A 22,571-nucleotide genomic window follows, 5' to 3' on the forward strand; every position below is an offset into this window, starting at 1 on the left:
CTGAGGCTTACATTCATAAACTGGCATCATTTAAAGTAATTTCTTAGGCATACAAAGTAGCCTCATCCTTTTCCGAACCATTTCATTCTTCTGGAACTTGTTAAGTAATCCTGGTTTCAGCTATAACAGAGTTAGATTTCTTCCTAGTAGCTGGTGCAGTGCTGTGGTTTGGCTTTAGTCTGAGAACATGCTGATAACACACCAATGCTTTAGTTGTTGCTAAGTAATGCTTACCTCCGTCAAGGACTTTTCAGTCTCTCATGCTCTGCCAGTGAGGAGGGGCACAAGAATCCGGGAGGAAGCAGAGATGGGACACCTGACCCAAACTGGCCAAAGGGGTATTCCATACCACAGCACGTCATGCCCAGTATATAACTTCCAGGGGGAGTTACCTGGAAGGCCCAGACTGCTGCTCGGGTCAGGCTGGGTAGCGGTTGGCAGGTGGTGAGCAATTGTATTGTGCATCACTTGGATTTTCTGACTTTTCATTTCTCTTTTTTTGTTGTTGTTGTTGGTCCCTATTATCATCACCGTATAGTTATTGTTGGTATTATTTCTAGTATCACTATATTTTACTTTGCTTTAATTAATAAAATGTTCTTATCTCAACCTGTGGGTTTTACATTCTTCCAATTCTCCTCCTCATCCCACCTGGGGTGGGGAAGAGAGGCTGAGCAGGCTGCTGCGTGGTACTGAGTTACCAGCTGGGCTTAAACCATGACATAAATAATTTTCACATCTACCATATCCATAACTTTCTTTTACCGATTTTCCATGCGGGTGTCTCTACAAAATCCATAGCATGAATCATCAAACTGTTATCAAGCATTAACCAAGATAGTAAACATAATCAGCCTGGCATCTCTTTCTTCAGGAGAGTGTATAACAGCCCCTATTGCAACCTCAGAAACTCCCATTTCGCTTTCCTCAACAGTAACAGAATTATTCATCTCTTTAAGTGGCAGACACAGTGCTGAGCTCTGCTATTTTTCAAATCACTATGGTTTAGACTGTATTCAAAATAAAATATTTTTGCTTGTTTAAATTGTATTCAATTTTTTCTCAATGTCACTTCGCAACAATTTCTACATCTCCTTGACCCTCCCAGGTTTTACTTGTTGATTGGCTTTGTTTCCAAAACAAAGCACAAAATGCCTCATTGTTTATTTAAATTCTTGTCAAATACCATTAATGGTATCATTCACATAAACAATATAGGGCTAAAGTGGTTAAGTGTGGCTCTTGCAACATGTGTTGTGAGCTAGCATACACTTGTAATCCTATTTTTGCTGTATGACTCTGCTGCGAAGGAATAAAAGATACAGAAATTGCATAAATTATGTTACTTAATGGTAAAGGAATAGAATAAATATACACAGAACCTGACTGGCAGTATTCTTCCTGTGATGCTACGAATTTAAAGACAGTTTAAATCTTAGCTGAAAACTAGTATTTGTAACAATTAGTTTAGGTGAACGTATTTATCATCCTTTGAAGTTACTCATTATTTCTGTACCATACCACATCAAAAACCTCTAGGAAGACATATTCCAAGCAATCAGCAGCCGTCTTTCAGGAAAACTGTCTATGAATCCATTTTGTTATGCTGCTGCGGCTTTCTGTATCAGAGGGTTCTGGTGAATCTCACTATGCTTTTGCCATGCAACCTGGCAAGAAGGAATGGCAAAAAGCAGAGGCAAGCAGCAGCCTGGCTTCAGCCCCACAACATGTCTGGTGATAATCCTTTCCGTATTGTTCCATCTCTCATGCGCAGGGGCCATAACACAGTATTGTAATTCTTCTCCTGGCAGACTGAAAGCTGATAATCTAGCCCTGAGGCTTCAAAGATCAAAGAGAAAGAGATACTGAAACGACAAACTAGAGCTAAATCAGACTCTGTAATTGCAATAAACCTGGCCTTCCTATCCTGCATATCTACATATTTTTACTATCGCTCATCTTGTGTCTGTTCATGAGTTTACATTGTTAAAATCTAACTGTGAAACAGAGACACTTCATTTTCTGTCATCTCCTGCATTGCTTAAATCCGTAATAACAGCGCAGACCTCAGTATTAATCTATCAAACCACAGTTTGCATGGAGCTAGCCATAATACTGACTCATTTGGGCTTTTATAACTTAAAATTCATGCACAGTCTCCAAAACTGAATAACCAACACCTCTACCCTTTTATTTTGGAGAAACTGAAATTTATTTCACAGCAAATTCAATTCCTAGCACATTCATTTCAACTTATAGCAAACAAGCATTCTTGTATTAGTCACAACATTAACAGATAATTCCCATGATACAGACAAAACACACGAACTACATCTGATTTTCACTGATCAGACTTCAAGTGGGTTTCTAGTCCCCAGATTCACAACATGAAAAACTAGGAAAAATCCAGACCTGACTCTTGGGCTTTTGTACAGAAATGGTCCTCTTGCTGACTCTAGTTGAACCACAGAAGTTGTTTCTAAATTTTCGCCTTAAATAAGGACTTGAGTTAAATATACTATCCTACTTCATTCCTACTAGGCTAGCAATGAGACAGTGCTCTCTGTACTGACAGAAACCAGCTGAGGATGGTTTGAAAGGGAAGGTGTGGAGAACTAAGTGCCAGGTGACCATGCTATCAGGAAGAGTTAGCTCTTGCTGAACAGACACAGGAAAGAAAAGGCTCCCGTGGCAGAGCAGGAAAAGTATCTTTGAAGAGTCTTGAGGATGGAGCTTCCATGTCGCCAAGGCCATTCTGCAAAGGCACTTAAAGGCAAGTTTTCTCCTCTGCCTACCTTACTTCAGCTAACATTAACTTTCAACGAGTGCTAGTGATTAAGCTTCCACAGTCATGCTCGTCTGTAATTGTTTCATAAGAAGTACAACTAATGTGATTACAACTAACATCTATTTAGAAAAGCTTGTCATACCAACAAATGGCATACCGCAGCTGCAAACAGTGAATATATCTACCAACACCACTAAAATGGAAGTGGAGGAACAAATTGTGGAAACTGTGAAAAAACCACTGATCTCAACAGGCTCTCAAACTGTGTTTTTTCTTTTGGAAGCTGATAGTATACAGTAGTTAACGCAAATTTTTAGAAACACAAAATCAGCTTTCATATTTTCCAGGACAATTTGAACGAAAAGTAGAGTAGCTAATTTGCCACAGTCAGAATTTTATCTAAACAGGAACAGCAATTTACATGGTGCATTAGCATTTGAAAGAGCAGCCCTGATTCCCAGGAGTGCAATTCTGATTTTGAATTGGTATAAATTTAGTGAAATCACCAGATTAACAGAATAGTTACTGTAATTCAACAAATTTAGCCTTGGATCACAGAATGCATAGTCTAAAAATATTCTGAATTTGTGTATAATATGCTGACCTTAAAATGTTACTGAAACTGGAAGGAGTATTGGATCATACTTTTCTGAATATATGTAAATTTTATTTACTTTCCATTCAGCTTAGAAAGATACTATTTCAACCATTACATTGTATTTCAGCGAAGTATTAATAACACAAATAGAAGCATAATACTAATTGACAGATGCAGAATCACCCAGAAGGCCACAAATCAAGCCCACACTGCAGAATATGACTTAGGACTTCCAGGGTGGTACTGGGCATCACAATAAGGTACAAGCACAGAGGACACTGAGGAAGCTTAATTTGGGGTACAATATACTGTTATGGGACAAAACTCAGTGCCAGTGGTAGGCAGGTGAAGTTGGCAATGACACTCCTGACAAGGTTCCTTTAGCACAGTAGAGAACCCTTGCTTACACTTACATGAAAGCTAGAGGAGGCTCTTGAATCCTACAGTGCCACCTTGTATCCTGCCCACCTATACACTGGTGAAGACCTAAAGGTTTAAAGTTCCCAGTAAATCAGTTGAAGTCAGACAAGTACAAAGAGCAGTTCATGTTCTGCCTCTACCCCAAGACCTAACACACACCAAGGAAAATGTTCCTTCTTCTCCCACCCTCCCAGCCTGCCTCCCTGCCCCACCCCAAGCACACATGGCAATTCTGGAAATAATGTATTTCTGAAGCACACAACAAACAGGGTAAATTACCAGACCTGAAACCCTGCAATTCCTCAGTTACTTCAGAAAAAATGCTGAGGGGAAATAATGCTCCTCCACCGATGCCAGCAGTCGCATCTCATCCCAGAGGTGCCTGTGCAATTCCAGCGATTTCACTGTGCTGAATGTGCTCATCATGGCTGTACTCACAGTCCCAGACTTGGACGCATACTCACTTTGCAAACATACGAAGCACTGTAATATAGATCTGTCTATCACCTGCTTCACTGCAAAGTCAGCCATCTTACTGTAAACTGCATAGTAATGGGTTATCTTCCATTTTGTTTCTCCTGCTGAGCTGTGGGGGCATTACCTTCAACTTATCTAAAATCATTATTGGTAAGGATCCATAAAGCATTCCACTATAAAGTGGAAAGCACATTGTACACAGAAAACTGTGTAAAGATAATACTTACACTTGAAGCTTTAATTTGCCTTTAATCTATCCTATATTCATTTTTTATGCTTATCTATTAAGTTGCCTGTCTTTTTACTGTAACAGGAAACAAACGAAAAACAAGAGCCACAGAAAAATCACTTCTGGTCTCCATAACGGAGCAAAGTGAAAGTAACACACTTAAATCGATACGGTTATAGTGCTGTACAACAAGATTCAGATTAGAATCAGATTATTGCATCTTTTGATGTATTGGAGCTTCAGGAGTTAAACGATAGAATAAAAGCCTTCAGTCTGAAGCCTTAGAAGTTAGTCTTTGCTTTTGAAAATGTGTGATTTTAACTTAATAAGACCACAGTTTTAAAAACAGGAATTCATTTGTGTTAGTATTGAGGAGAGGCAATGTGTAAAAGCAGAGCATTTTCTGTACCAGCACTTGCAGATTCAATGCAAAAGTTCATAGTTACCAAAAAAGTGTTACAAATATTTCTCAGCTCACACAATCTTGAATTAAACTCTTCAAAATGTATATAGATATTTAACAATTTGGAGTATTTAACAAAAAAAAACCCAAAACACCACCACCATAAACACCATAAAATCTTACACAATTTTTAGAAATCTATCTAATCAGGCAAAGAAACCCAAGTTTTCTCCTGAGACATATGTCATGCAGATCTCAAACTTGCTTTCCAGAATTTTGCAGAATTGTCTGTCAATGGTCACAGCATACAAATTTCTGATTAGTAAGTTCAATTACAGAGCAGGTAATTTTATAATGCTGCAAACAAACTGTGCCAGCACAACATGAGTAATGCATTATTCAGCTCAGAGATTCGATGTTGTCTCTGTTAAGAAATAAAAAAAAGATTGCTAAACTTCTTATAATTCATTAGGTCTCTTTGCCTACATCACACAAATACTTCTGAGGACTTTCTGACTAAGTTTATACCAAATACAATCTACTCTCTTGTTACCTTGAGAAATGCATTGCTTGCTTTTCTGTTTCACATTCTCAGAAATCGCTGGTGATAGTGATACTGGAGTGCATCCAAAGTATCTACAGATTGCCCAGAAAGAGTGCAAATTCAACAGTTCTAGTTTCTTTAGAGATTCTTTATAGATTTACATGCCAGCATAATAAAACTGAAAAAGCTATTATTGTCTGTCATAAGTCTAATGGATCTTTCACACATACAAGGAGGCAGGTACGCACTACTATTTAAAGTTTTGATTTGAACAGGCAGACAAGCAGAAAACAGTTGCCAGAAGAGATAAAGAGAGAAAGGCATACAGAAGAGACACCACTGGAAAAAATGCTAGAAACTAGTGAGTTTAGTCATTTAAAATGCCAGAGAAGCTTGATGGAGGAAAAGTTGCATACACCTGGTTTGTAAGACAGATTTTCAAGAAACACAGCCTTCTTCGGAAATTATTAGGGTTAGAATCAATCTTTTATTTTTTATGTCCAGGTGGACATTAATGGACTGTCAAGATTGGCATGGTAGCCCAGTATCTCTGAATATCCACCATACAAGCAGTATGGGTTTCCAAAAGCTGCAGCAAAAGTATTAACATATAGAGAAATTGAGAAGCTGATTTGAGTGTCCACATAGAAATATACAGACACATACTTATTGCAACAGGGAAAGTCAGTAGTCACGGACAAAGTCATCAGGAAAAAGTTCTTGCAAAGAAGTAAGACTGTTCTTGAAGCTACACCCTCAACACCAACACTCACAGCCCCAAAAGTGAGCTACCTTTTCTAGCCTGCACATGCAAAAACTCCCACCTATATAATGGCACATTATGGTTTTAAACCACTGTTCCCTTTAGCTAGCCTGTGTAGGAAATAATTTTTGGTGAACCATTCAGCTAAAGCCCATTTGTTCTACATCTGAAAGGAAGATGAAGTAAACACATTCTGTCTCTCATTACTTTAATAAGACTATCTCTGGGACAATCTGGATTCAGTCTGACCCCTTTGCCTGTACTTTACAGGAATTGTCTTTAGTGACTTCCAAGATTACAAATATCTATGCAGCTTCAACCCCCTGCCAGATATTTAGACCATGAAGGATCATTCAGAATCTCAGAGTCCACAGTCATCAAGAAAGATAGCATAATTAGCAAGTATGCACACAGTATGTGAATACAGTAGAGTGTGGGTCATGAGATGTTGAAGCTTTCATAATTTTGTAGGGTGTAAAGTGAGCATCTGTGGGCTGGGACAGAGGTAGAGGATTACAAAGAAGGTTCCTGGCTGAGAAAAGTGGGGTATGATCGTTGGGAGTTTTTTTAATAACTTCTCAAATTACATTGCTATCATACTAGCAGGTTTTTTCTTCAAATACTGGCAACTAAAATGTGCTTCATTTTTTTTCAAAGAAAGAAGAGGATAATAATTTTGGAAGTTGTGAAATTTAGGTGCACACTGTAAGTTGTAGCCTTCATGATAATTTCAGTGAAGTACTTTGGCTGTCACGAGTTCTCAATAGCCCTGCTACTCTGTCCCCTGCCAGTGGTAAATTTAAAGTATTGATAGACACAAAGATAGAGCTTAATCTCCTCCATTCTCTTCACACTGAAGGCTCTCTTCGGTCCACTACTGAAAGAGGGTACTTGCATCAGTATCAGCACAATTCTGTTAAAGATTCCAGGTATCAGTGTTGGTATGTTAAGAAATTCACTGCTTGGTAGGGTTTTTTATTGTGCTTGAATTTTTTCAGGTAAGATGGCATCCATTTCAAAAAACAATGGCAGACAAAAAAGAAAAATCAAGCAAGATGTTGGATGGACCAATTTGACACAGGCAAAAATAATTCCTTGCTCCTGCTTTGGACAGCTGCAGTCTGAATGTCTTAACCTGAAGCAATATACTTTTTCAAGAGCATGCTTTTTGGATTTAATCAGGACCTCAGAAAATTACCATACTGTGGTTCTGCAAATCAAATATAGCATCTCCTGAATATAGCATCCAAGTGTCCTTCCAGACACACCTCACTCCTTCAACTCTTAAGACACTCTAGCTTATAAAGAACATTCACTGCGGCATTCTATAATCTACAATACCACTTCAGATGGTATTCAATTTATAGATTTTAACAAGTAAAGTCCATTTGTATTGTGGGAATGACAACCCACAGATCAGTTTTACTTTCTCAGTGGAGAGCCCTGACATTTATACACTAAATAGAAAACTAAAACACATTGTGGTTACGTGATGGCAGCAACAGTAAGCACACTCATGTTTGTTCACCTGTTTTGCTTGATAACCACAAGGTGAAACCACAACAGCAAAGAATTCCATGTAAACTGGCTAATAGAGGACCAGGGCATTTATTGAGGCAAGTGGCCTGGAAGGATGTCTGACAATTCAGGAGAGCTGTGCCCCACAGAATCAAAGCATGCCTGACTCTGCAATTTTATTTCTTTTTCCTCCTCTCTTCCTTGCAATCAATATAATTTGGTGGGACCTTTCTGCTCCTGACCAAGTATACTGCAAGGCTTCCCTGTTTAGCTGGAATTTTAATAAGGTAATATGAGAACAACTTCATCCTTAGCTCTGATTCGAGGTGACATATATATGTATATACTTGCTGTTAAGGCATTATTGACAAACACAGTATATAGAGAAACACAACTACTAAGACATACCTGTGGTGATATGTCCATCAGGTACTAACAGGTGAAAAAAATAAAATAAAAAAAAAAAGAAAATGGTATTGTGGGATACCTTCCTAAATGAGCAGGCCAAGGAAGTATTTCCTAATGCATAATCTATCTGCCTGTTGTGTAGGACAGTACTCCTCCTGATGCTGATCTGGGAGCTGTGTGACATTAACTCTCCAAGAAGTGGCAAGTGGCATACATACATGCTATCTGTTGGTAGCAGTTACTCAGGACTGCAGCATATGCATTCCCCACTTATGTGCATGCATTGTTAAACTAACTGCTGAAGCGGTCATCTCAACTCCTTTAAGATACCATGTACTCCCCCCCTCACCACAGTCTTTCCATGACTCACAGAGGAAGTTGTCCTGCTGTTTCTTCCAGCAAAAAATTGTACCCATACACTTCTTTGCACCCTCTTACACTTGACTGGTTAGCACATCAACAAGCTATGTAATGGGTTTATATATTGTAACTGAGGTGTGATTATTCTAAGAAATTCTGACAAGGTAGAAATCAGGTACAGTACGCAAGCAATAGCTTGAAATAAAAATATCTATATAGCTATGCCTGTATCTAACACCTACACGTTAAAATAAAACCCAAACCAACTATTTAGCAAATGCTAACACAAACCAAGAAAAACACATATGAGAAATACATATGCATACCCTGCTTTGGTAGTTATTGAATGCTCACACACAATCAGTTTCATGAGGCTTTGAGACTGAAATTTCCCTGCTCCCTATTTTTCCCCTTAAAAATAAATCACTGTGTCTGAACATTGGAATTGTGGTCTATTGTGAGCTGAGCTGAAATTATGTAGTGGATTCAGCACATACTGGAAAAGCAGAAAGCTGCTGCTATCTTTGTGAGCTAGTTGAAAAGCGAAAACAGATTAGAAAAAATAAGTTCTTCAATAAGCAGCAACATTGCTTTCACACCAGATTTGATGAATAAGTCCTCCCAGAGGCACTAACACCTGATACGCACATTGCATGGATTAGCAAGTTTTAGTCCAGGCAGAAGAAAAAACATTTTTTTTTTTTTTTTTTTTTCTTTCCCTTCCAGTAACTGCTGCAGGTATATTATCTAATGAAAACACAAGATTTCTCTAAGGAATGTGAAATTCGTTTGGTGTTTTCATCAAACAATTATATGTTGTTCATCCACTATCTCAGAAGCACTGAGGCATATCTAGACATGATTACATTTATTCTTAGCTTCAGATCAGACTACCCCACTAGGGCAGCAAGCAGTTTCTCATCTCTGCCTTACCAGAACCTCGATGCAGGCATACACAAAAAAGGGTTTCTAACAACAATATATTTGTTTAATATGTTGGTCATCCTAAATCAGAATGTCTTTATGAGCCTTTTGGAGTGTTTCGAATTAAAGGATAAATTTCCAAAGACATGTAAGAGGGATTTGCTGACTGTCTTCTATTCGGAACAGTAGAAAGTAAACAGCTCAATCCCCATACACTGCTCTGAAATGCACCCTTTCAAATACCATATTTTCAAAAGGCATCAGACTTTTCAATAACTAAGAAGCCTCTAAGAACAACAGTATCATTTCCACTGATGTATATGTCACCTAGTGCTACTTCCAGGAAAATGTTAGGCCTGCAGAAAACAGAACAGCTCAAAGACTTTCACGGGAGAAAAATATAGAGTACTCCTAGAGTGGTGTCACTTGAACTTCAAAGCCGTCCTAGTTTCAGTTGGGATAGAGTTAATTTTCTCCCTAGTAGCTAGTACAGTGCTGTGGTTTGGATTTAGCCTGATGTTTTAGTTGTTGCTCAGTAGCACCTACTCTGATCAAAGACTTTTCAGTCTCTCATGCTCTGCCAGTGAGGAGGGGCACAACAAGCTGGGAGGAAGCAGAGACAGGACACCTGACCCAAACTAGCCAAAGGGGTATTCCATACCACAGCACATCATGCCCAGTATATAAACTGGGGGGAGTTACCCAGAAGGCTCAGATCGCTGCTCAGGTCGGGCTGGGTATCAGTTGGCAAGTGGTGAGCAGTTGTATTGTGCATCACTTGTGTTTATTGTTGTTTTTTCCCTTTTCTCCTTTTGGTCTTATATTTTCTTCCTTTGTTATTTCCCTTATAATTATCATTATTATTATTATCATTAGTAGTAGTAGCATATTATACTTTAGTTACTAAACTGTTCTTATCTCAACCCATGGGTTTTACATTCCTTTGATTCTCCTCCCCATCCCACCCAGAGAGAAGGGAAGAGGAAGGTCTGCAAGCAGCTGCATGGGACTTAGTTACTGGCTGGGTTTAAACCACAACAAAAGTGTATATTCTTTCTCACCACTGCATACGCCAGGCTTTTCCCCACTACATACAGAACAGGCCATGGGGCTAAGTGAAAAGTGGTCTTGCAACAAACAGCACTTTTGCATTCCATTGAATGCTTAAACTTTTAGAGATTTTTTTGTAGGAGCTGCAGAAAAAATATGAATTCAGCAAAAACACTCAGAGGGTCATGAAATAAACAAGGATTAGAGTTATCATGAGGAAGAAGTCAAGCAGCACGTGATGAACACAATGAAGGTTAACATCCAATGTATTCATTGCAAATGTGAAGGGAAACAGAATCTTTCCCCAGTTGTCTGGAATTTTTCTTCTTATGTCCTAAGTGCACAATATGGTCCTTTAACAGTTCTGAGAAACATGGTAGTTTACGCAAGTGCATAAGGGAAATCAAAATCTCAATTTCTTTTTGGATATGCAATAAACTACACATTTGTCTCCCTGATGATTATTATCATTAATAACGTAATCTTACAAACTAAATATCAGAAAGTGTAAACAAGTTTTTAGAACAGATTCTTGAGAGTTATTCTTCCCATTGCAGCAGGATTTTTCTACTCTGCAAGGAATTTTTGCAAATTATCTCTGAGAGACAGAGAAGGATATATGGAATTCCCTCTCTCACACCCTTTATTAAATACATATTTCTTATTTAATTAAAAGATTTTCTAAGATTATTTTTTATTCATTTGGTAAAATGGCAAAGACTGATTAGAACAACCAAGATTTGGAAGCCCATTAGAAAATAATCATTCTCAGCGGCTAAAGTAGCAAACATGAACTGAATATTAAGACATTATCTCTTCAAGGTCAAAAGAAGTTCCAACTCCCTAATTTAAAAAAAAACAAAAAACAAACCCAACCAAAAAACAAACAATCCAACAAACCAAACCAAACTAAAAAAAAAAAAAGGGCAAAACAAAAACCCCAAGATCAACAACAACAAAAATCCAACACCAACAACAAAAGAACAGGTATCTGACAAAAGTACTTACTACAATGTCTTCGGGAAAAGTATCCAGACTGAAAGAGCCATCATCAAACATCACTTCATAGAAAAGTTGAGATGTCACTCTTATGACTCTGCAACTGTAGTATCGTGTATTCCTGTGTTTTGTGATGACTGTCTGCCCGACTGTAATGGCTTTCTCACATGCTCTAGCTCTCTTGAAAAAAAGGAAGAATTCAAAAGAAGAAGTAATTTTAAAATACCAGGTTACTCATCAGAAATTTATTGGTGTCAAAACAGAATTCATAACACCACTCAATATAAAAACTTCAAATGCAAAATTGTTCCTTCCACTTGTGATCACACAAATGTTTTACATAGAAAGTTTCTCCATTTTATGAGAAAACAAATGGCATTTGAAGAATAGCAAATCGCAGCACTCAAAAATATTTTTGCAGCTGATGAGTGTTAAATCTCAGTACCCAGCTAATATATCCCCAAGGCACTTAAAAAGCAACCTTCTTCACCAGAAAAAATAAAATCAAGAGCTTCTCATCCTAACAACACAAGGAAGACACTTCTTTCTTATGATCCTGGCTGCCTATTCATTACCTCACAAATGTCCATTTGATTATTGAAAAGTGAGTTATTGTGGCTTTGGTGATATCTGAGCTGTTGAACTTTTCTTTTAATGGAAAATGCTACTACAAGGGTCAACTACACTAGTATATATTAAGCATATTTTTTTAATTTAGAATAAATGAATATAATGAATAAAAATAATCTAAATATTTATATATTTCTAAATTTATGTTTATTTTATATATAAACAGCATGAAATATTTTATTACATATTCTAAAGTAATTACTCAATTTCTAGTTTGAAAAGCAATTAGCACTGCTTTTCAAACCTTAACAGGCAGTGAATTCTTCAGTCGATATAGTAATCTTAAAAAATGTCTGTGAAAAGCTGGAGAATGCTACAGTTGTACAATTTTTAGAATTAATAGCAAAGGGAAAAACAATGACAGCTTTTGTTAAGATTCCAAGCATTAATAGCAATGTCAATGCTTCTGGGGCAGAGAAAAAACTCACCCTAAACTTGAACACTTCTGTTTTTGCAGAGTCTGTAGTCACTATCATGTGTCTGTCTTTGACCAGTTTCTGGGATTTAGAATTTTTAAACCTCTTTGCTCCTGCAAACTAAGAGCAAAATACAAATATTCTGTACCATTTCTGGAGGCAGTTCGCTAAATCTCTGTGTGTCAGAGCTCTGCTTGACATACGCATTTAGAGGATTTAGCTAAGGTCATCTCAGATAGTAAAACCCAATGATGTTCCTAAAGCATCGTCAAATTTAGCTAGAAATAATGTTCTGAGCATACTCACAAATTATTTAACCATTCACATGTATAACAAAATTGTTTCTTCCTCATTTTACTTGTCTGTAGTTAGACTAAGTAGTATAATTAACTACATAAATAACAGTTTACTGGTATTATCACAGGAGTATAGAACTTTTTACACAATCTTGAAACATACATAAACATGTATGTTAATTTAAGTTTCCATTCTTCAGTCTATTCAGTTATTTGGGCAGAAAGGGGAGGAGAGATAAGAAGAAAACTGGAGAGTATTAACTGATCTACTTATATGAGATAAAAGAAAAAAAAATATATTACAGAAGCTGAAATAGCTCTATAACAAGGTTTAAATGTTTTTAAAGCTTGAAGGTGGAACTTTTCAGAGAAGACAGAAGGCAAAATATATTTTAAGAGACAATACAGGCTTATTTAATGATAAAATTTTCAGAGAAGAAATGCCATTGCTCATTAGAACAAATAATAAACAACAGAAACGCAACCTAGCTCAAGGAGAAGATTATTTTTTTCTGTTATCTTGGTAGGACTCTTGATTTATTTCTCACAAAAAATATTGACAAGCAGACTCTGTAATTGATTGCATGTCCCAGAAAACATTTCCTGCCAGAAAATGTTAAGAATTTATTGATGTTCAGAATGCAATTTTTGATCAGTAAGGACAGTTGTTACATAAGGGAGTCTATCAGATTAAAGAAACAGCTGTGGCAGTTACCAGCTTGTTGAGTGGTTTAAAAAGCATGATTTTCTTTAACAGTACCTAAGCCAAGAATGAACTAATATAATGGCAGAAATAAAGAAAACAATGAGATACAAAGAAAAATAGTTAACCTCCCCTTCTGTGTGTAAAAGTCAGTAAGGTAAGAGGGATAATCTACCTTTTCCTTCATTTTCTGAATGACAAGACACAAAAATCTTGTTAAATAAAATATATAGAATCACAGAGCCATAGAATAGCTAGGGTTGGAAAGGACCTTAAGATCATCTAGTTCCAACCCCCCTGCCATGGGCAGGGACACCACACACTAAACCATGTCACCCAAGACTCTGTCCAGCCTGACCTTGGACACTCTCTAAAATAAACACTACAAACTATAGTATATGAAATCGTAATAGCCATCATGAAATAGGCATTTGATGTATATCTAAATATCTACAAACTTTCTCTCTCTACAGTTTTTAGTGGAGAATCCTCAAAATTCTGAAACCTACTTTATAAAGGAACATAACTCTCATCATCATTTTAAGCTTACTTCTCAGAACTCCAATTTAAGCATAGAAATGATGCATGACATTTCAATACTATGTTGGCTCACGATTTTTGGGTAATATGTCCTTCCTAAGGTATGCCTTAGTCTCACTGAAATGTTAAGAGATGGGCAGTAGTTATCAGACAGTGGCAAACAATGACATTCACTGCATTACTGAGGTATTCAGCAGAAAAAGGGTCTGCAGCTTTCATTTGAAAGCAACCCTTTGTTCCCTGTGCAACAGTGCTAAGAAATGGCCAATACAGAAGAAGACAATTCGAAATAGCTCAAAAGGCAGCAATAGTAAGTTTCTGCAACTCCTATCCAGTGGGTTTTTGCAACTCCTGTCTTTGCCCCTTCTAAAGATAGTCTTCAAAATGCACGTAACTGGGGCTGGCTAGGTGGCCTCTTCCGATCACACTTTCCAAATGACACATCACCTGAGTGTATATTTGCCTCAGCTGGCTTCCTCTGACCCTCAGTGCTGTCTTTGCTAATCTTGTATGGATCTTTTGGGAACTTTGTTTTTCCTGTTAGTATGGATTCATACAACTTCTTTTTCTTCTTTTTTATTTCCTTGTGCACAAGAGTTCTTATAATCAAAACATATCCACCTGCAGCACCTATTCTCAACCATGCTTCCAAGTGTTCTTGCAGTTTGATGACAAAAAGGTGTGAGGGATATGTTTCATGCCCAGAGACAAGCACAGTCCAAGAGAAAAAATGAAAAAAACCCCAACCTACTGCCTGTAAGTAGTAAACCACAGAGCTTTCCTTGCATATTGACACTCCAGTTTACATAACAAAATAATATAAGCCGTGATAGGAATAATCAAAAACATTCTGTACAAAGCAACTTTTCTGCTAGCAAATTTTTGTGTTATTTCTAAAGCTGTACCTTCAGCAAATGGAAGAGACATGTTTAGCTTTGAATCCATGGATCTGTAAAGAACCTGTTTTTGAAAAGTAATATCAACATCTAAAAAGTCCAGTTCTTGGTACTTGCACATTTACTTCCTTTGGCAGCACTATATGGATGCAAGGATTATGCTTTCACTTTTGATTATCTTTTTGATGACTTTTTTAATCAGAACACCTGCCGGTGTTTTCCATGGTTGAAATTAAAATGATACTTTAGGAAAAAATCCTGAAGATAATACAGAATCTGATCCCCAGTGAAAAATATATTCTAAATATATACTTCTAAAACTATATTGCTGAATAATTTGGACACAATTTGGTTGAGATGACAGCCATAAATAATTTGGATGCGTACTTCACCTCATCATTGCAACAAGCTCTTACCTGATGTGAAGTGATACACTAATAAGAGCAAACAATGACAGGACAAGGGGTAATGGCTTTAAACTGAGGGTTGATTTAGATTGGACATTAGGAAGAAGTTCTTCACTATGAGGGTGGTGAGACAGTGGAACAGGTTGCCCAGAGAAGTTGTGGATGCCCCATTCCTAGAAGTGTTTAAGGCCCTGGAAGGTGTCCCTGCCCATGGCAGGGGGGTTGGAACTAGATGATCTTAAGGTCCTTTCCAACCCAAACCATTCTATGATTCTAATAGTAGTAACAATACACATTTATCTGCACCTTTTTTATTGAGCGTCCTCATTGATTTACACATTACAATACCACTATAGATATATGTCATAAGTCTTCCTAGCGCACAGAAGCCACCCTTCAGTTGTTTAGTTTTGGGTTGTTAGATATTTTTTTTAAAACTTGAAGAAAGCAGCAATCAGAGGTATTCACTGAGCATTTAGGCACAATATCTAGAGGCTATGTTAGCGTAAAACCAGACAATTTTATTTTCCTTCCTTGAAATGAGGTGACATAAGTGTCCTTGCTCTATGTACGATGCTTTCAACTGCTAAAAAACAGAGGAAATGTTGGGGTTTTTTGCTGACAAGAAAATCTGATTCCTGTAAAAATTTGTAAAGTTACTAAAATACTTCAGTCTGCGCAATTCCCCTGTTCTGCTCTCAAGCAAGGAAGTTAAAACAAAACAGAAACTAAAGAAGTTCATTAGAAGTAAGACATATTGCTATGCCTAACAGTGAGATGCAATGTAATTTCTGCATGAAGAAATAGCTAATAGCTAAGAAAAGCATAGAAGAAAACCAATGGTGAAAAAACTTCCAAAGGCTTAAAGATACGATTAATTATCCAAAAGACAGAGTATAAAACCCAGCATATACAAACATATGGCAATCTCATTTGTCCCAGAAGAGAAGAATATCCCAGAAAAAGGTTCTTTAACAAAATAGCTGATCTTTCCAATTTTTGGCCCAATGAGAATACAAGAGCATGTTTGTTCTCTTCTGCAAATCTGATTTTTATTTCAGCCATATAAAAAAAGTTGACACCACAAATTTTCAAAGAGGTTGGTGCTGAGTTTCAGGGAAGTATGTGATAGTCTCATTCAAGATACTCTGAACATCCTTCACACAACCTCTAAAATAGTAGCCACACAAAGTCCTGTTTCTCCCCAGTTAGTGTCTGGTGTTTTTATCTTTGACACTGCCTAATATAGGTCAAGAAAGCCAGCATGAAAAAGCGGATTTTCTTGGATTCCATGTTACTGTATTACTAATGTATTTTTTTCAGCTATGTGTTTTGTTTCTTACCATTCAAAATAATAATAGCTTCTTTTCTGTTCCAGATACAGTGTACACTAAGAAAGTCTGCACTGTTTTACATTAGATTGAAAGTACGAATTTTGTTTAAACAACCTACTGCTTTTCATTAGCATTTTGTAGTTTTTCTATTAATAATACAAAAATGCCGGGGGAAAAAAAAAAGTCTCTTTAGGATAGATATACCTCTACATTAAGTGCTGTATAAACATAGCAGAAAAAATCCAAAACTTCAGCACATTTACTATTTAGTATCATAAAAGAGAATAAGGTGAAGAAAATCACGTGCATTGTTTAACAGCACAAGGGGACTCCAGAATCAAGAAACAGTTATACCGGAGGAAGGTGAAAAACTTAAGGGGCTGAGGAAGTGGCCACAACATAGAGAGAACATATAGAAGAAACTATTATGCAGAAAGTCCTACTTGATCAGGGAATGACTTCCCAGCTACTGATGCAAATCCCACCTCCTAAATACTTGCCCCAAACAGATGGTAGAAAATTTTTGGGTAGAACAGCCCTGGTTTTACTGTTGAAACAAGTAAAAATAGGGCTGCTTCACTGTTTTAGACAAAACTGTTTCACTGTTTACTGTCAAAACTAGGTAAAACCAGATCCTGGTTGTGTTTCCAAAAATGTGTTAGGCATATTAAGTACCATTTCTCCCAGGTAACGGTAAAAGAAAAAAACTTCAAGGTGTAATAGTTTGCTATGTATGGAAATACGATAGATGGAGATATTACAATCGATCACACGGATCCTTTCTTCCATATTCTGTGGAAACATACTTCAATTCTGTAATTTTATTTTTTAACAAATAAGGAAACAAATTCCTTACCATATTTTGGTTGATCTTGTGCCTGAAACATGTGATATAGACAACATATGGCCAGTCATCAGGTTCCATCAGCACTCCTGCAGCATGGGCACAGGTAACATGGAAAGAGGCTGGACAGCGTCCATATGAGCACTGAATGCAAGCACCAGAGATTTTCTTAATTCTTTGTCTGCACAAGATACATTTCTGTAGAAGCAAAATAAACAGAGTATTTACCATACTACAAGAAGTCCGGTCACTTCTGCAAGTATCTTAAGGACTGAAAAGTTATCTGTGCTTCAATAACTACATCTTGTACCTTGCAATACGCATGGCAAAAGAACCAACATTTACAAGGTAGCTTTGTAACAACTGTCTCATACCACATACAGGAACTTTCCTCTGATAACTCTCATCATGGCTAACAAAAATGTAACTCTTACTGATGATAATAAAATTATCTCAGCTGTTCTAAAATAAAGACATTTTATGTAATGACACATAACAGTGAATTTAATAATTTGAAAACATACTGCTGGAATACTGACTACTTCCATTTGTTCTAAATTTGTTCATCACTGACTTTGTTAAGCACCCTCTTGTCTGCCTATGCTAGGAACATAAGTAATTCTTTTTTATTTTTACTGTATGGTTAATAATCCCAAGTATTTCAAGTTAACTCACATCAAATTCTTCTTACCAGGTTACCAGAGAATTCTGTTCTATTGTCCGTTAATTTCCATATTCTGAAGAAAATCTGCAGGAATTTTACTATATAATTCAGCACTAAGATAGTTTCAATGACTTCTAATACTCAGTTTGTGACTGAAATAATGCTTTTTGCAAGTGCTAGCCCTGTCAAGCTCATCAGTCATGCTGAGTTCTAGTTCACACATCATTGTGAACATGAAAAACTCTGCCTTCATATCCACACTGTGAAAGCTAATAGCCTGCATGGCTTTGCAGAAGCAGAAACAAGAGTAGCATCTGGCATCTGGAACTTGGTTATAATTTTACCTATCATGCACTAAAAGGACCAGAATTCAGCTCTGTCTGTTGTAGTAACATCAGGTCTGAAAGATTAGTAAGAGGTAAAGGTAATTTTGCCATCAAAAGAAATATTCCAGACACTTCACTGATATGCTGGTATCTCATTTATATTCATGTGCATTAAGCCATTTTCAGATAAGTCAAAATATATACATTCAGAACCAAGTAAAATGGGAATTTCAGGAAGAAAATATAATTGAAACCTATTGTGTGTAATGTCTAGACACTGAGTTCATGAAAACAGACAGCTCTTTTTGAATGCTCTTTCAAAAAGATATACATACAAATTAACCAGTCCACTTAACGAACAAAGAAAGAATGCGGAAAAGGGGTAAAAAACTAAACTGCAGCTAAATTAGCAGTAACTGGAGGAAGCATGTTACAGCAGGAAATTCTGGTACCCTTAAATTATGGCCTGCACTTGCGCAAGGCAGCAAATGTGAAAACACTACAATGTGGCTGTAAGTTTCTTCAGCATCTTACTAAGGTATCATAAAAACTTGAGAGATGCAGAAATCTAAAATATAACATTAAATGAGTAATGGTTCAGAAAAAGATGCACTTAGAACTATACATATGTACAATTATTCTTCCATTTTAATGTTTTAAAAAATACCACATTTCAGAAGTGGGAAAGTGGAGAAAAATAAAAGCAGCATAAGGACAGTGAGAGATGCTGGAAGGGAAGCTTGAAGTACAGTCAGGAAAACTGAAAATGTAACACATTAAGTGGGATGGCCAAATCCAGAAGTTAGAGCAAAACTTCATCCCTTTCTGTAAAAGAGACTGACTTCTCTGTTCTCTTCTGCATAGGTTAACTTAATAAGAATGTATTAGACAAACTGCCACACTGTAAGTACAGTCATTCCCCAGTACTTTCCAGAGTTGCAACTTGAAAGTACTGAAAAAATAAATAAAAAAAAAAAAAAAAAAAAAGCTGTTAAATTACTATTGACCATATTCTTATTTCTGTGCTGGTGTAGAATTACTGTAATACTGATGAAAAGTTAAATTACTTCTGATTTACTCTGGTATAAAAGGAATACTGCTTGGCCATATGTAATTATGTGAATGCAGACTTCAAGTCCCACGAAGAAAGTGAAAATACTTCCCATGTTTTAACCATAAGATGAATCCATCTCACTGCCAAATACAAGGAAAGTAGCTGTTCCATTGGCTAACTTCAAACACATTAATCTTTTGTGCTATACTCGTACACTTTTTAGGCACGAAAAAGATTAAGATCATGGATATTAACAAGGCGGAAAAAGAGTTACTTTATATATAAGGAGGAGTGGGGGAACAAACAAATCCTATTTCTCCCTGAGCTTGTGGAATACCAGAAAAATCCTGAAAATCGGTCTTCTTTCAGATGCACAAAAAAAAAATCAAGGTTGACAAATAGTGAAGTAGGTCTCCTGTTATTGGTAAGATGCTGTGCCCTTTGTAAAAGTACGACTGAAAGAGCTGACACAGATGTACCTCAGCTTTACAATGGTTCTCAAATTTAGGCATGAATTTTGAAAAGTACATATATGCACAAAGAAAAGGTGTACAAGTAAATTCCAAGCTTGCATAACTGTATCAGACAGCATGGCTCCCATTCAGAGATATGAGGAAAAGCGCCTTCATCTTTGAAACTGTAAGCCAAACAGTAGTTAACCTACCATGTTTGATTAATAAAATCAGAAAACATAGAATAAAGGAAAAGCAAACTATAAAAGTTTGCTTTGCATAGACTTTTGGAACCTTAGCAGAGCTACATACCAAGCTGTGTATTAGCTATAAGCAGCCAATTGTGTCTGACCCATACTGGCATTTCTTTCCTTTCCCTCCCTAGCTTCTAACTACTAATGCAATTCTCAAACTCTCATTTGGGGCTTTACAAGATATGAATTTAAATTACTTTTTTTCACCTTTTCAATGTTAATAATGTTAAATTGGAATTACAATTAATTAATAATAAATTAATATTATTAACATTTAAAGGGGCCTATAAGGAAGATGGGGAGAGACTTTTTAGCAGGGCCTGCTGCGATAGGACGAGGGGTGATGGTTTTAAACAAAGAGAGGGAAGATTCTGGCTGTATGTGATGAAGAAATTCTTTACAATGAGAGTGGTAAAATACTGTAACAGGTGGTGGTGGATGCCCTATCCCTGGAGACATTCAAGGCCAGGCTGGATGTGGTTCTGGGCAACCTGATCTAGATGAAGATGTCCCTGCTCATTGCAGGGGTTGGACTGGATGACCTTTAAAGGTGCCTTCCAACCCAAACTATTCTATTATTCCATGATTTTATGGATAATGTGGAGAAATATAGTGATAAACGTGGAGAAAAGAAAAAAAGCAAAAAAACTACCAAAACCCAAAACAAAACACTGAAAGTGATCAAAGGAAAAAGGCACCAATATGATGAGTGAAAGAAGGGAATCACTGCTTGTGAAGACTTTCGAAGCTTCACTCTCCCGCCTACTCCTCCCTGAAGTCTGACAAACGGAACCAATCTTGAATCATTCCTGCAGTGGACAGAATCTAAACACCACTCTGTTTGGGTGAACCTCATATTTAGGTATGTTACTTGCTACTTGTGAAATTTGAAAGCTTGGCATACTTACTAATATACAATCATGCTAATTCAACGCCCGACTGACAGTTTTTTGGTAGCCTGAAACTACAGTTGTTCCTAACAACTAAAGCAAATTCAACATCCTAGATAGCTAGGAAGAATGTCATTTTGGCTTAATGCTTGCTAGATAGTAGTGAAAAGCAGAGACAATGGGGGATGTAGCCCAGTGTCAATCTTAATCAGAGATATTCAAATGCAAAATGGAGAATAAATAAAATTGTTTATATAACTGGAGATTAAGAATATAGGACAGAACAATGTACTGCAATTTTCTAGATAGTGAAATGACCTCTTTTTGCCCCTAAAGTGAAGAATATTATGCTGCAAATGGATTTCATAATCATGGAATAGATCTTTAATATTAATAGGTTGCAAATATATAAACAGTATGTATTTTAAAGAACAAGTCTGAAGAAACTGGATGCCAGTATTTTGCAGAAGAAAGACCATTGATAGCTTTCATAATTATTTTTATGCATCCTTATATAAAGAATTCGGTGCTGCTTCCCTTAAAAGAGTAATATTTACAAAATAAAATTCCAGTCGTTAGCAGGATCATGAATTAAACACAGTACCACTGCTTTCTGATGCAAGGATTTATGAAAAAAAGCACAAGTGAGATTATAGCAGAAATCTGGGACTGGATTTTAGGAAACAATCTGGAGTAATGAATTCTCTCAAAAATATTTCTAGGCCTTGGCAAGAAGAATGACTTATGTGAAGAAGCTCATTATAGTAAGGCATAAAATTTTGCAAAAAGAAGCTACTTCTAGAGAGCCTCTAAAAATTATTAGATTTCCAAATACTACTAAAAATAAACCCATAAGAGCTCTTCTACTGCTGCAGGCGGTTATTAACTATTAACTATTAACAATTCAGTCATTAACTGAATTGTATGGTCTCATGCTCTGTTATATATTTGGCATTTTTGACCCTTGAGGTATCATCAGAAATATACACTAACACAAAGACACCATTGTAAAGTTTAGGAAATTAATGAAAAATCATGGGTTGTTTTTTTTTTTTTTTCTTATAAGATCTGCCTTAGAGCCTCTGCATTTTGTAGAGAATCTGCTTTGCTTCAGAATTTGTAACACCAGACAAGCAATACTGCTGTTGTGTATGATCATAGGCTAGATATGAAATGTTGGTCATACTGTAACAAGTAGTAAAATACTTATAGATTTTAACAGAGCAAAGATTTTACAGAGAACACTGACAGAAGGAGCTTCACCAGCTTACCAGCTGTTATGACTTCAGAAATACAGTATAAAATGCACAATGAAACTAATCTTTTCTATCTCCAGTCCAAAGCCATAACATGGATTAGAAGTGAGAAAAGATTATAGTTGAGT

General features: G+C 36.7%; 1 protein-coding gene across 6 annotated transcripts in view; it reads right to left on the minus strand.

Annotated features, from left to right (window-relative positions):
* KDM4C (lysine demethylase 4C) overlaps positions 1–22,571 on the minus strand; it is a 266,115-nt gene that overhangs the window by 14,063 nt on the left and 229,481 nt on the right. For all 6 annotated transcript variants that reach the window (XM_030511824.1, XM_030511826.1, XM_030511827.1 and 3 more), the window contains 2 exons: positions 17,560–17,745; positions 11,491–11,661 (listed from right to left, as the gene is read on the minus strand). In XM_030511824.1, the coding sequence (XP_030367684.1) occupies positions 11,491–11,661; positions 17,560–17,745 (357 nt within the window). The remainder of the gene's footprint in view (positions 1–11,490; positions 11,662–17,559; positions 17,746–22,571) is intronic.

Source organism: Strigops habroptila, chromosome Z (genome assembly GCF_004027225.2).
Source record: "Strigops habroptila isolate Jane chromosome Z, bStrHab1.2.pri, whole genome shotgun sequence".
Taxonomy (NCBI): domain Eukaryota; kingdom Metazoa; phylum Chordata; class Aves; order Psittaciformes; family Psittacidae; genus Strigops; species Strigops habroptila.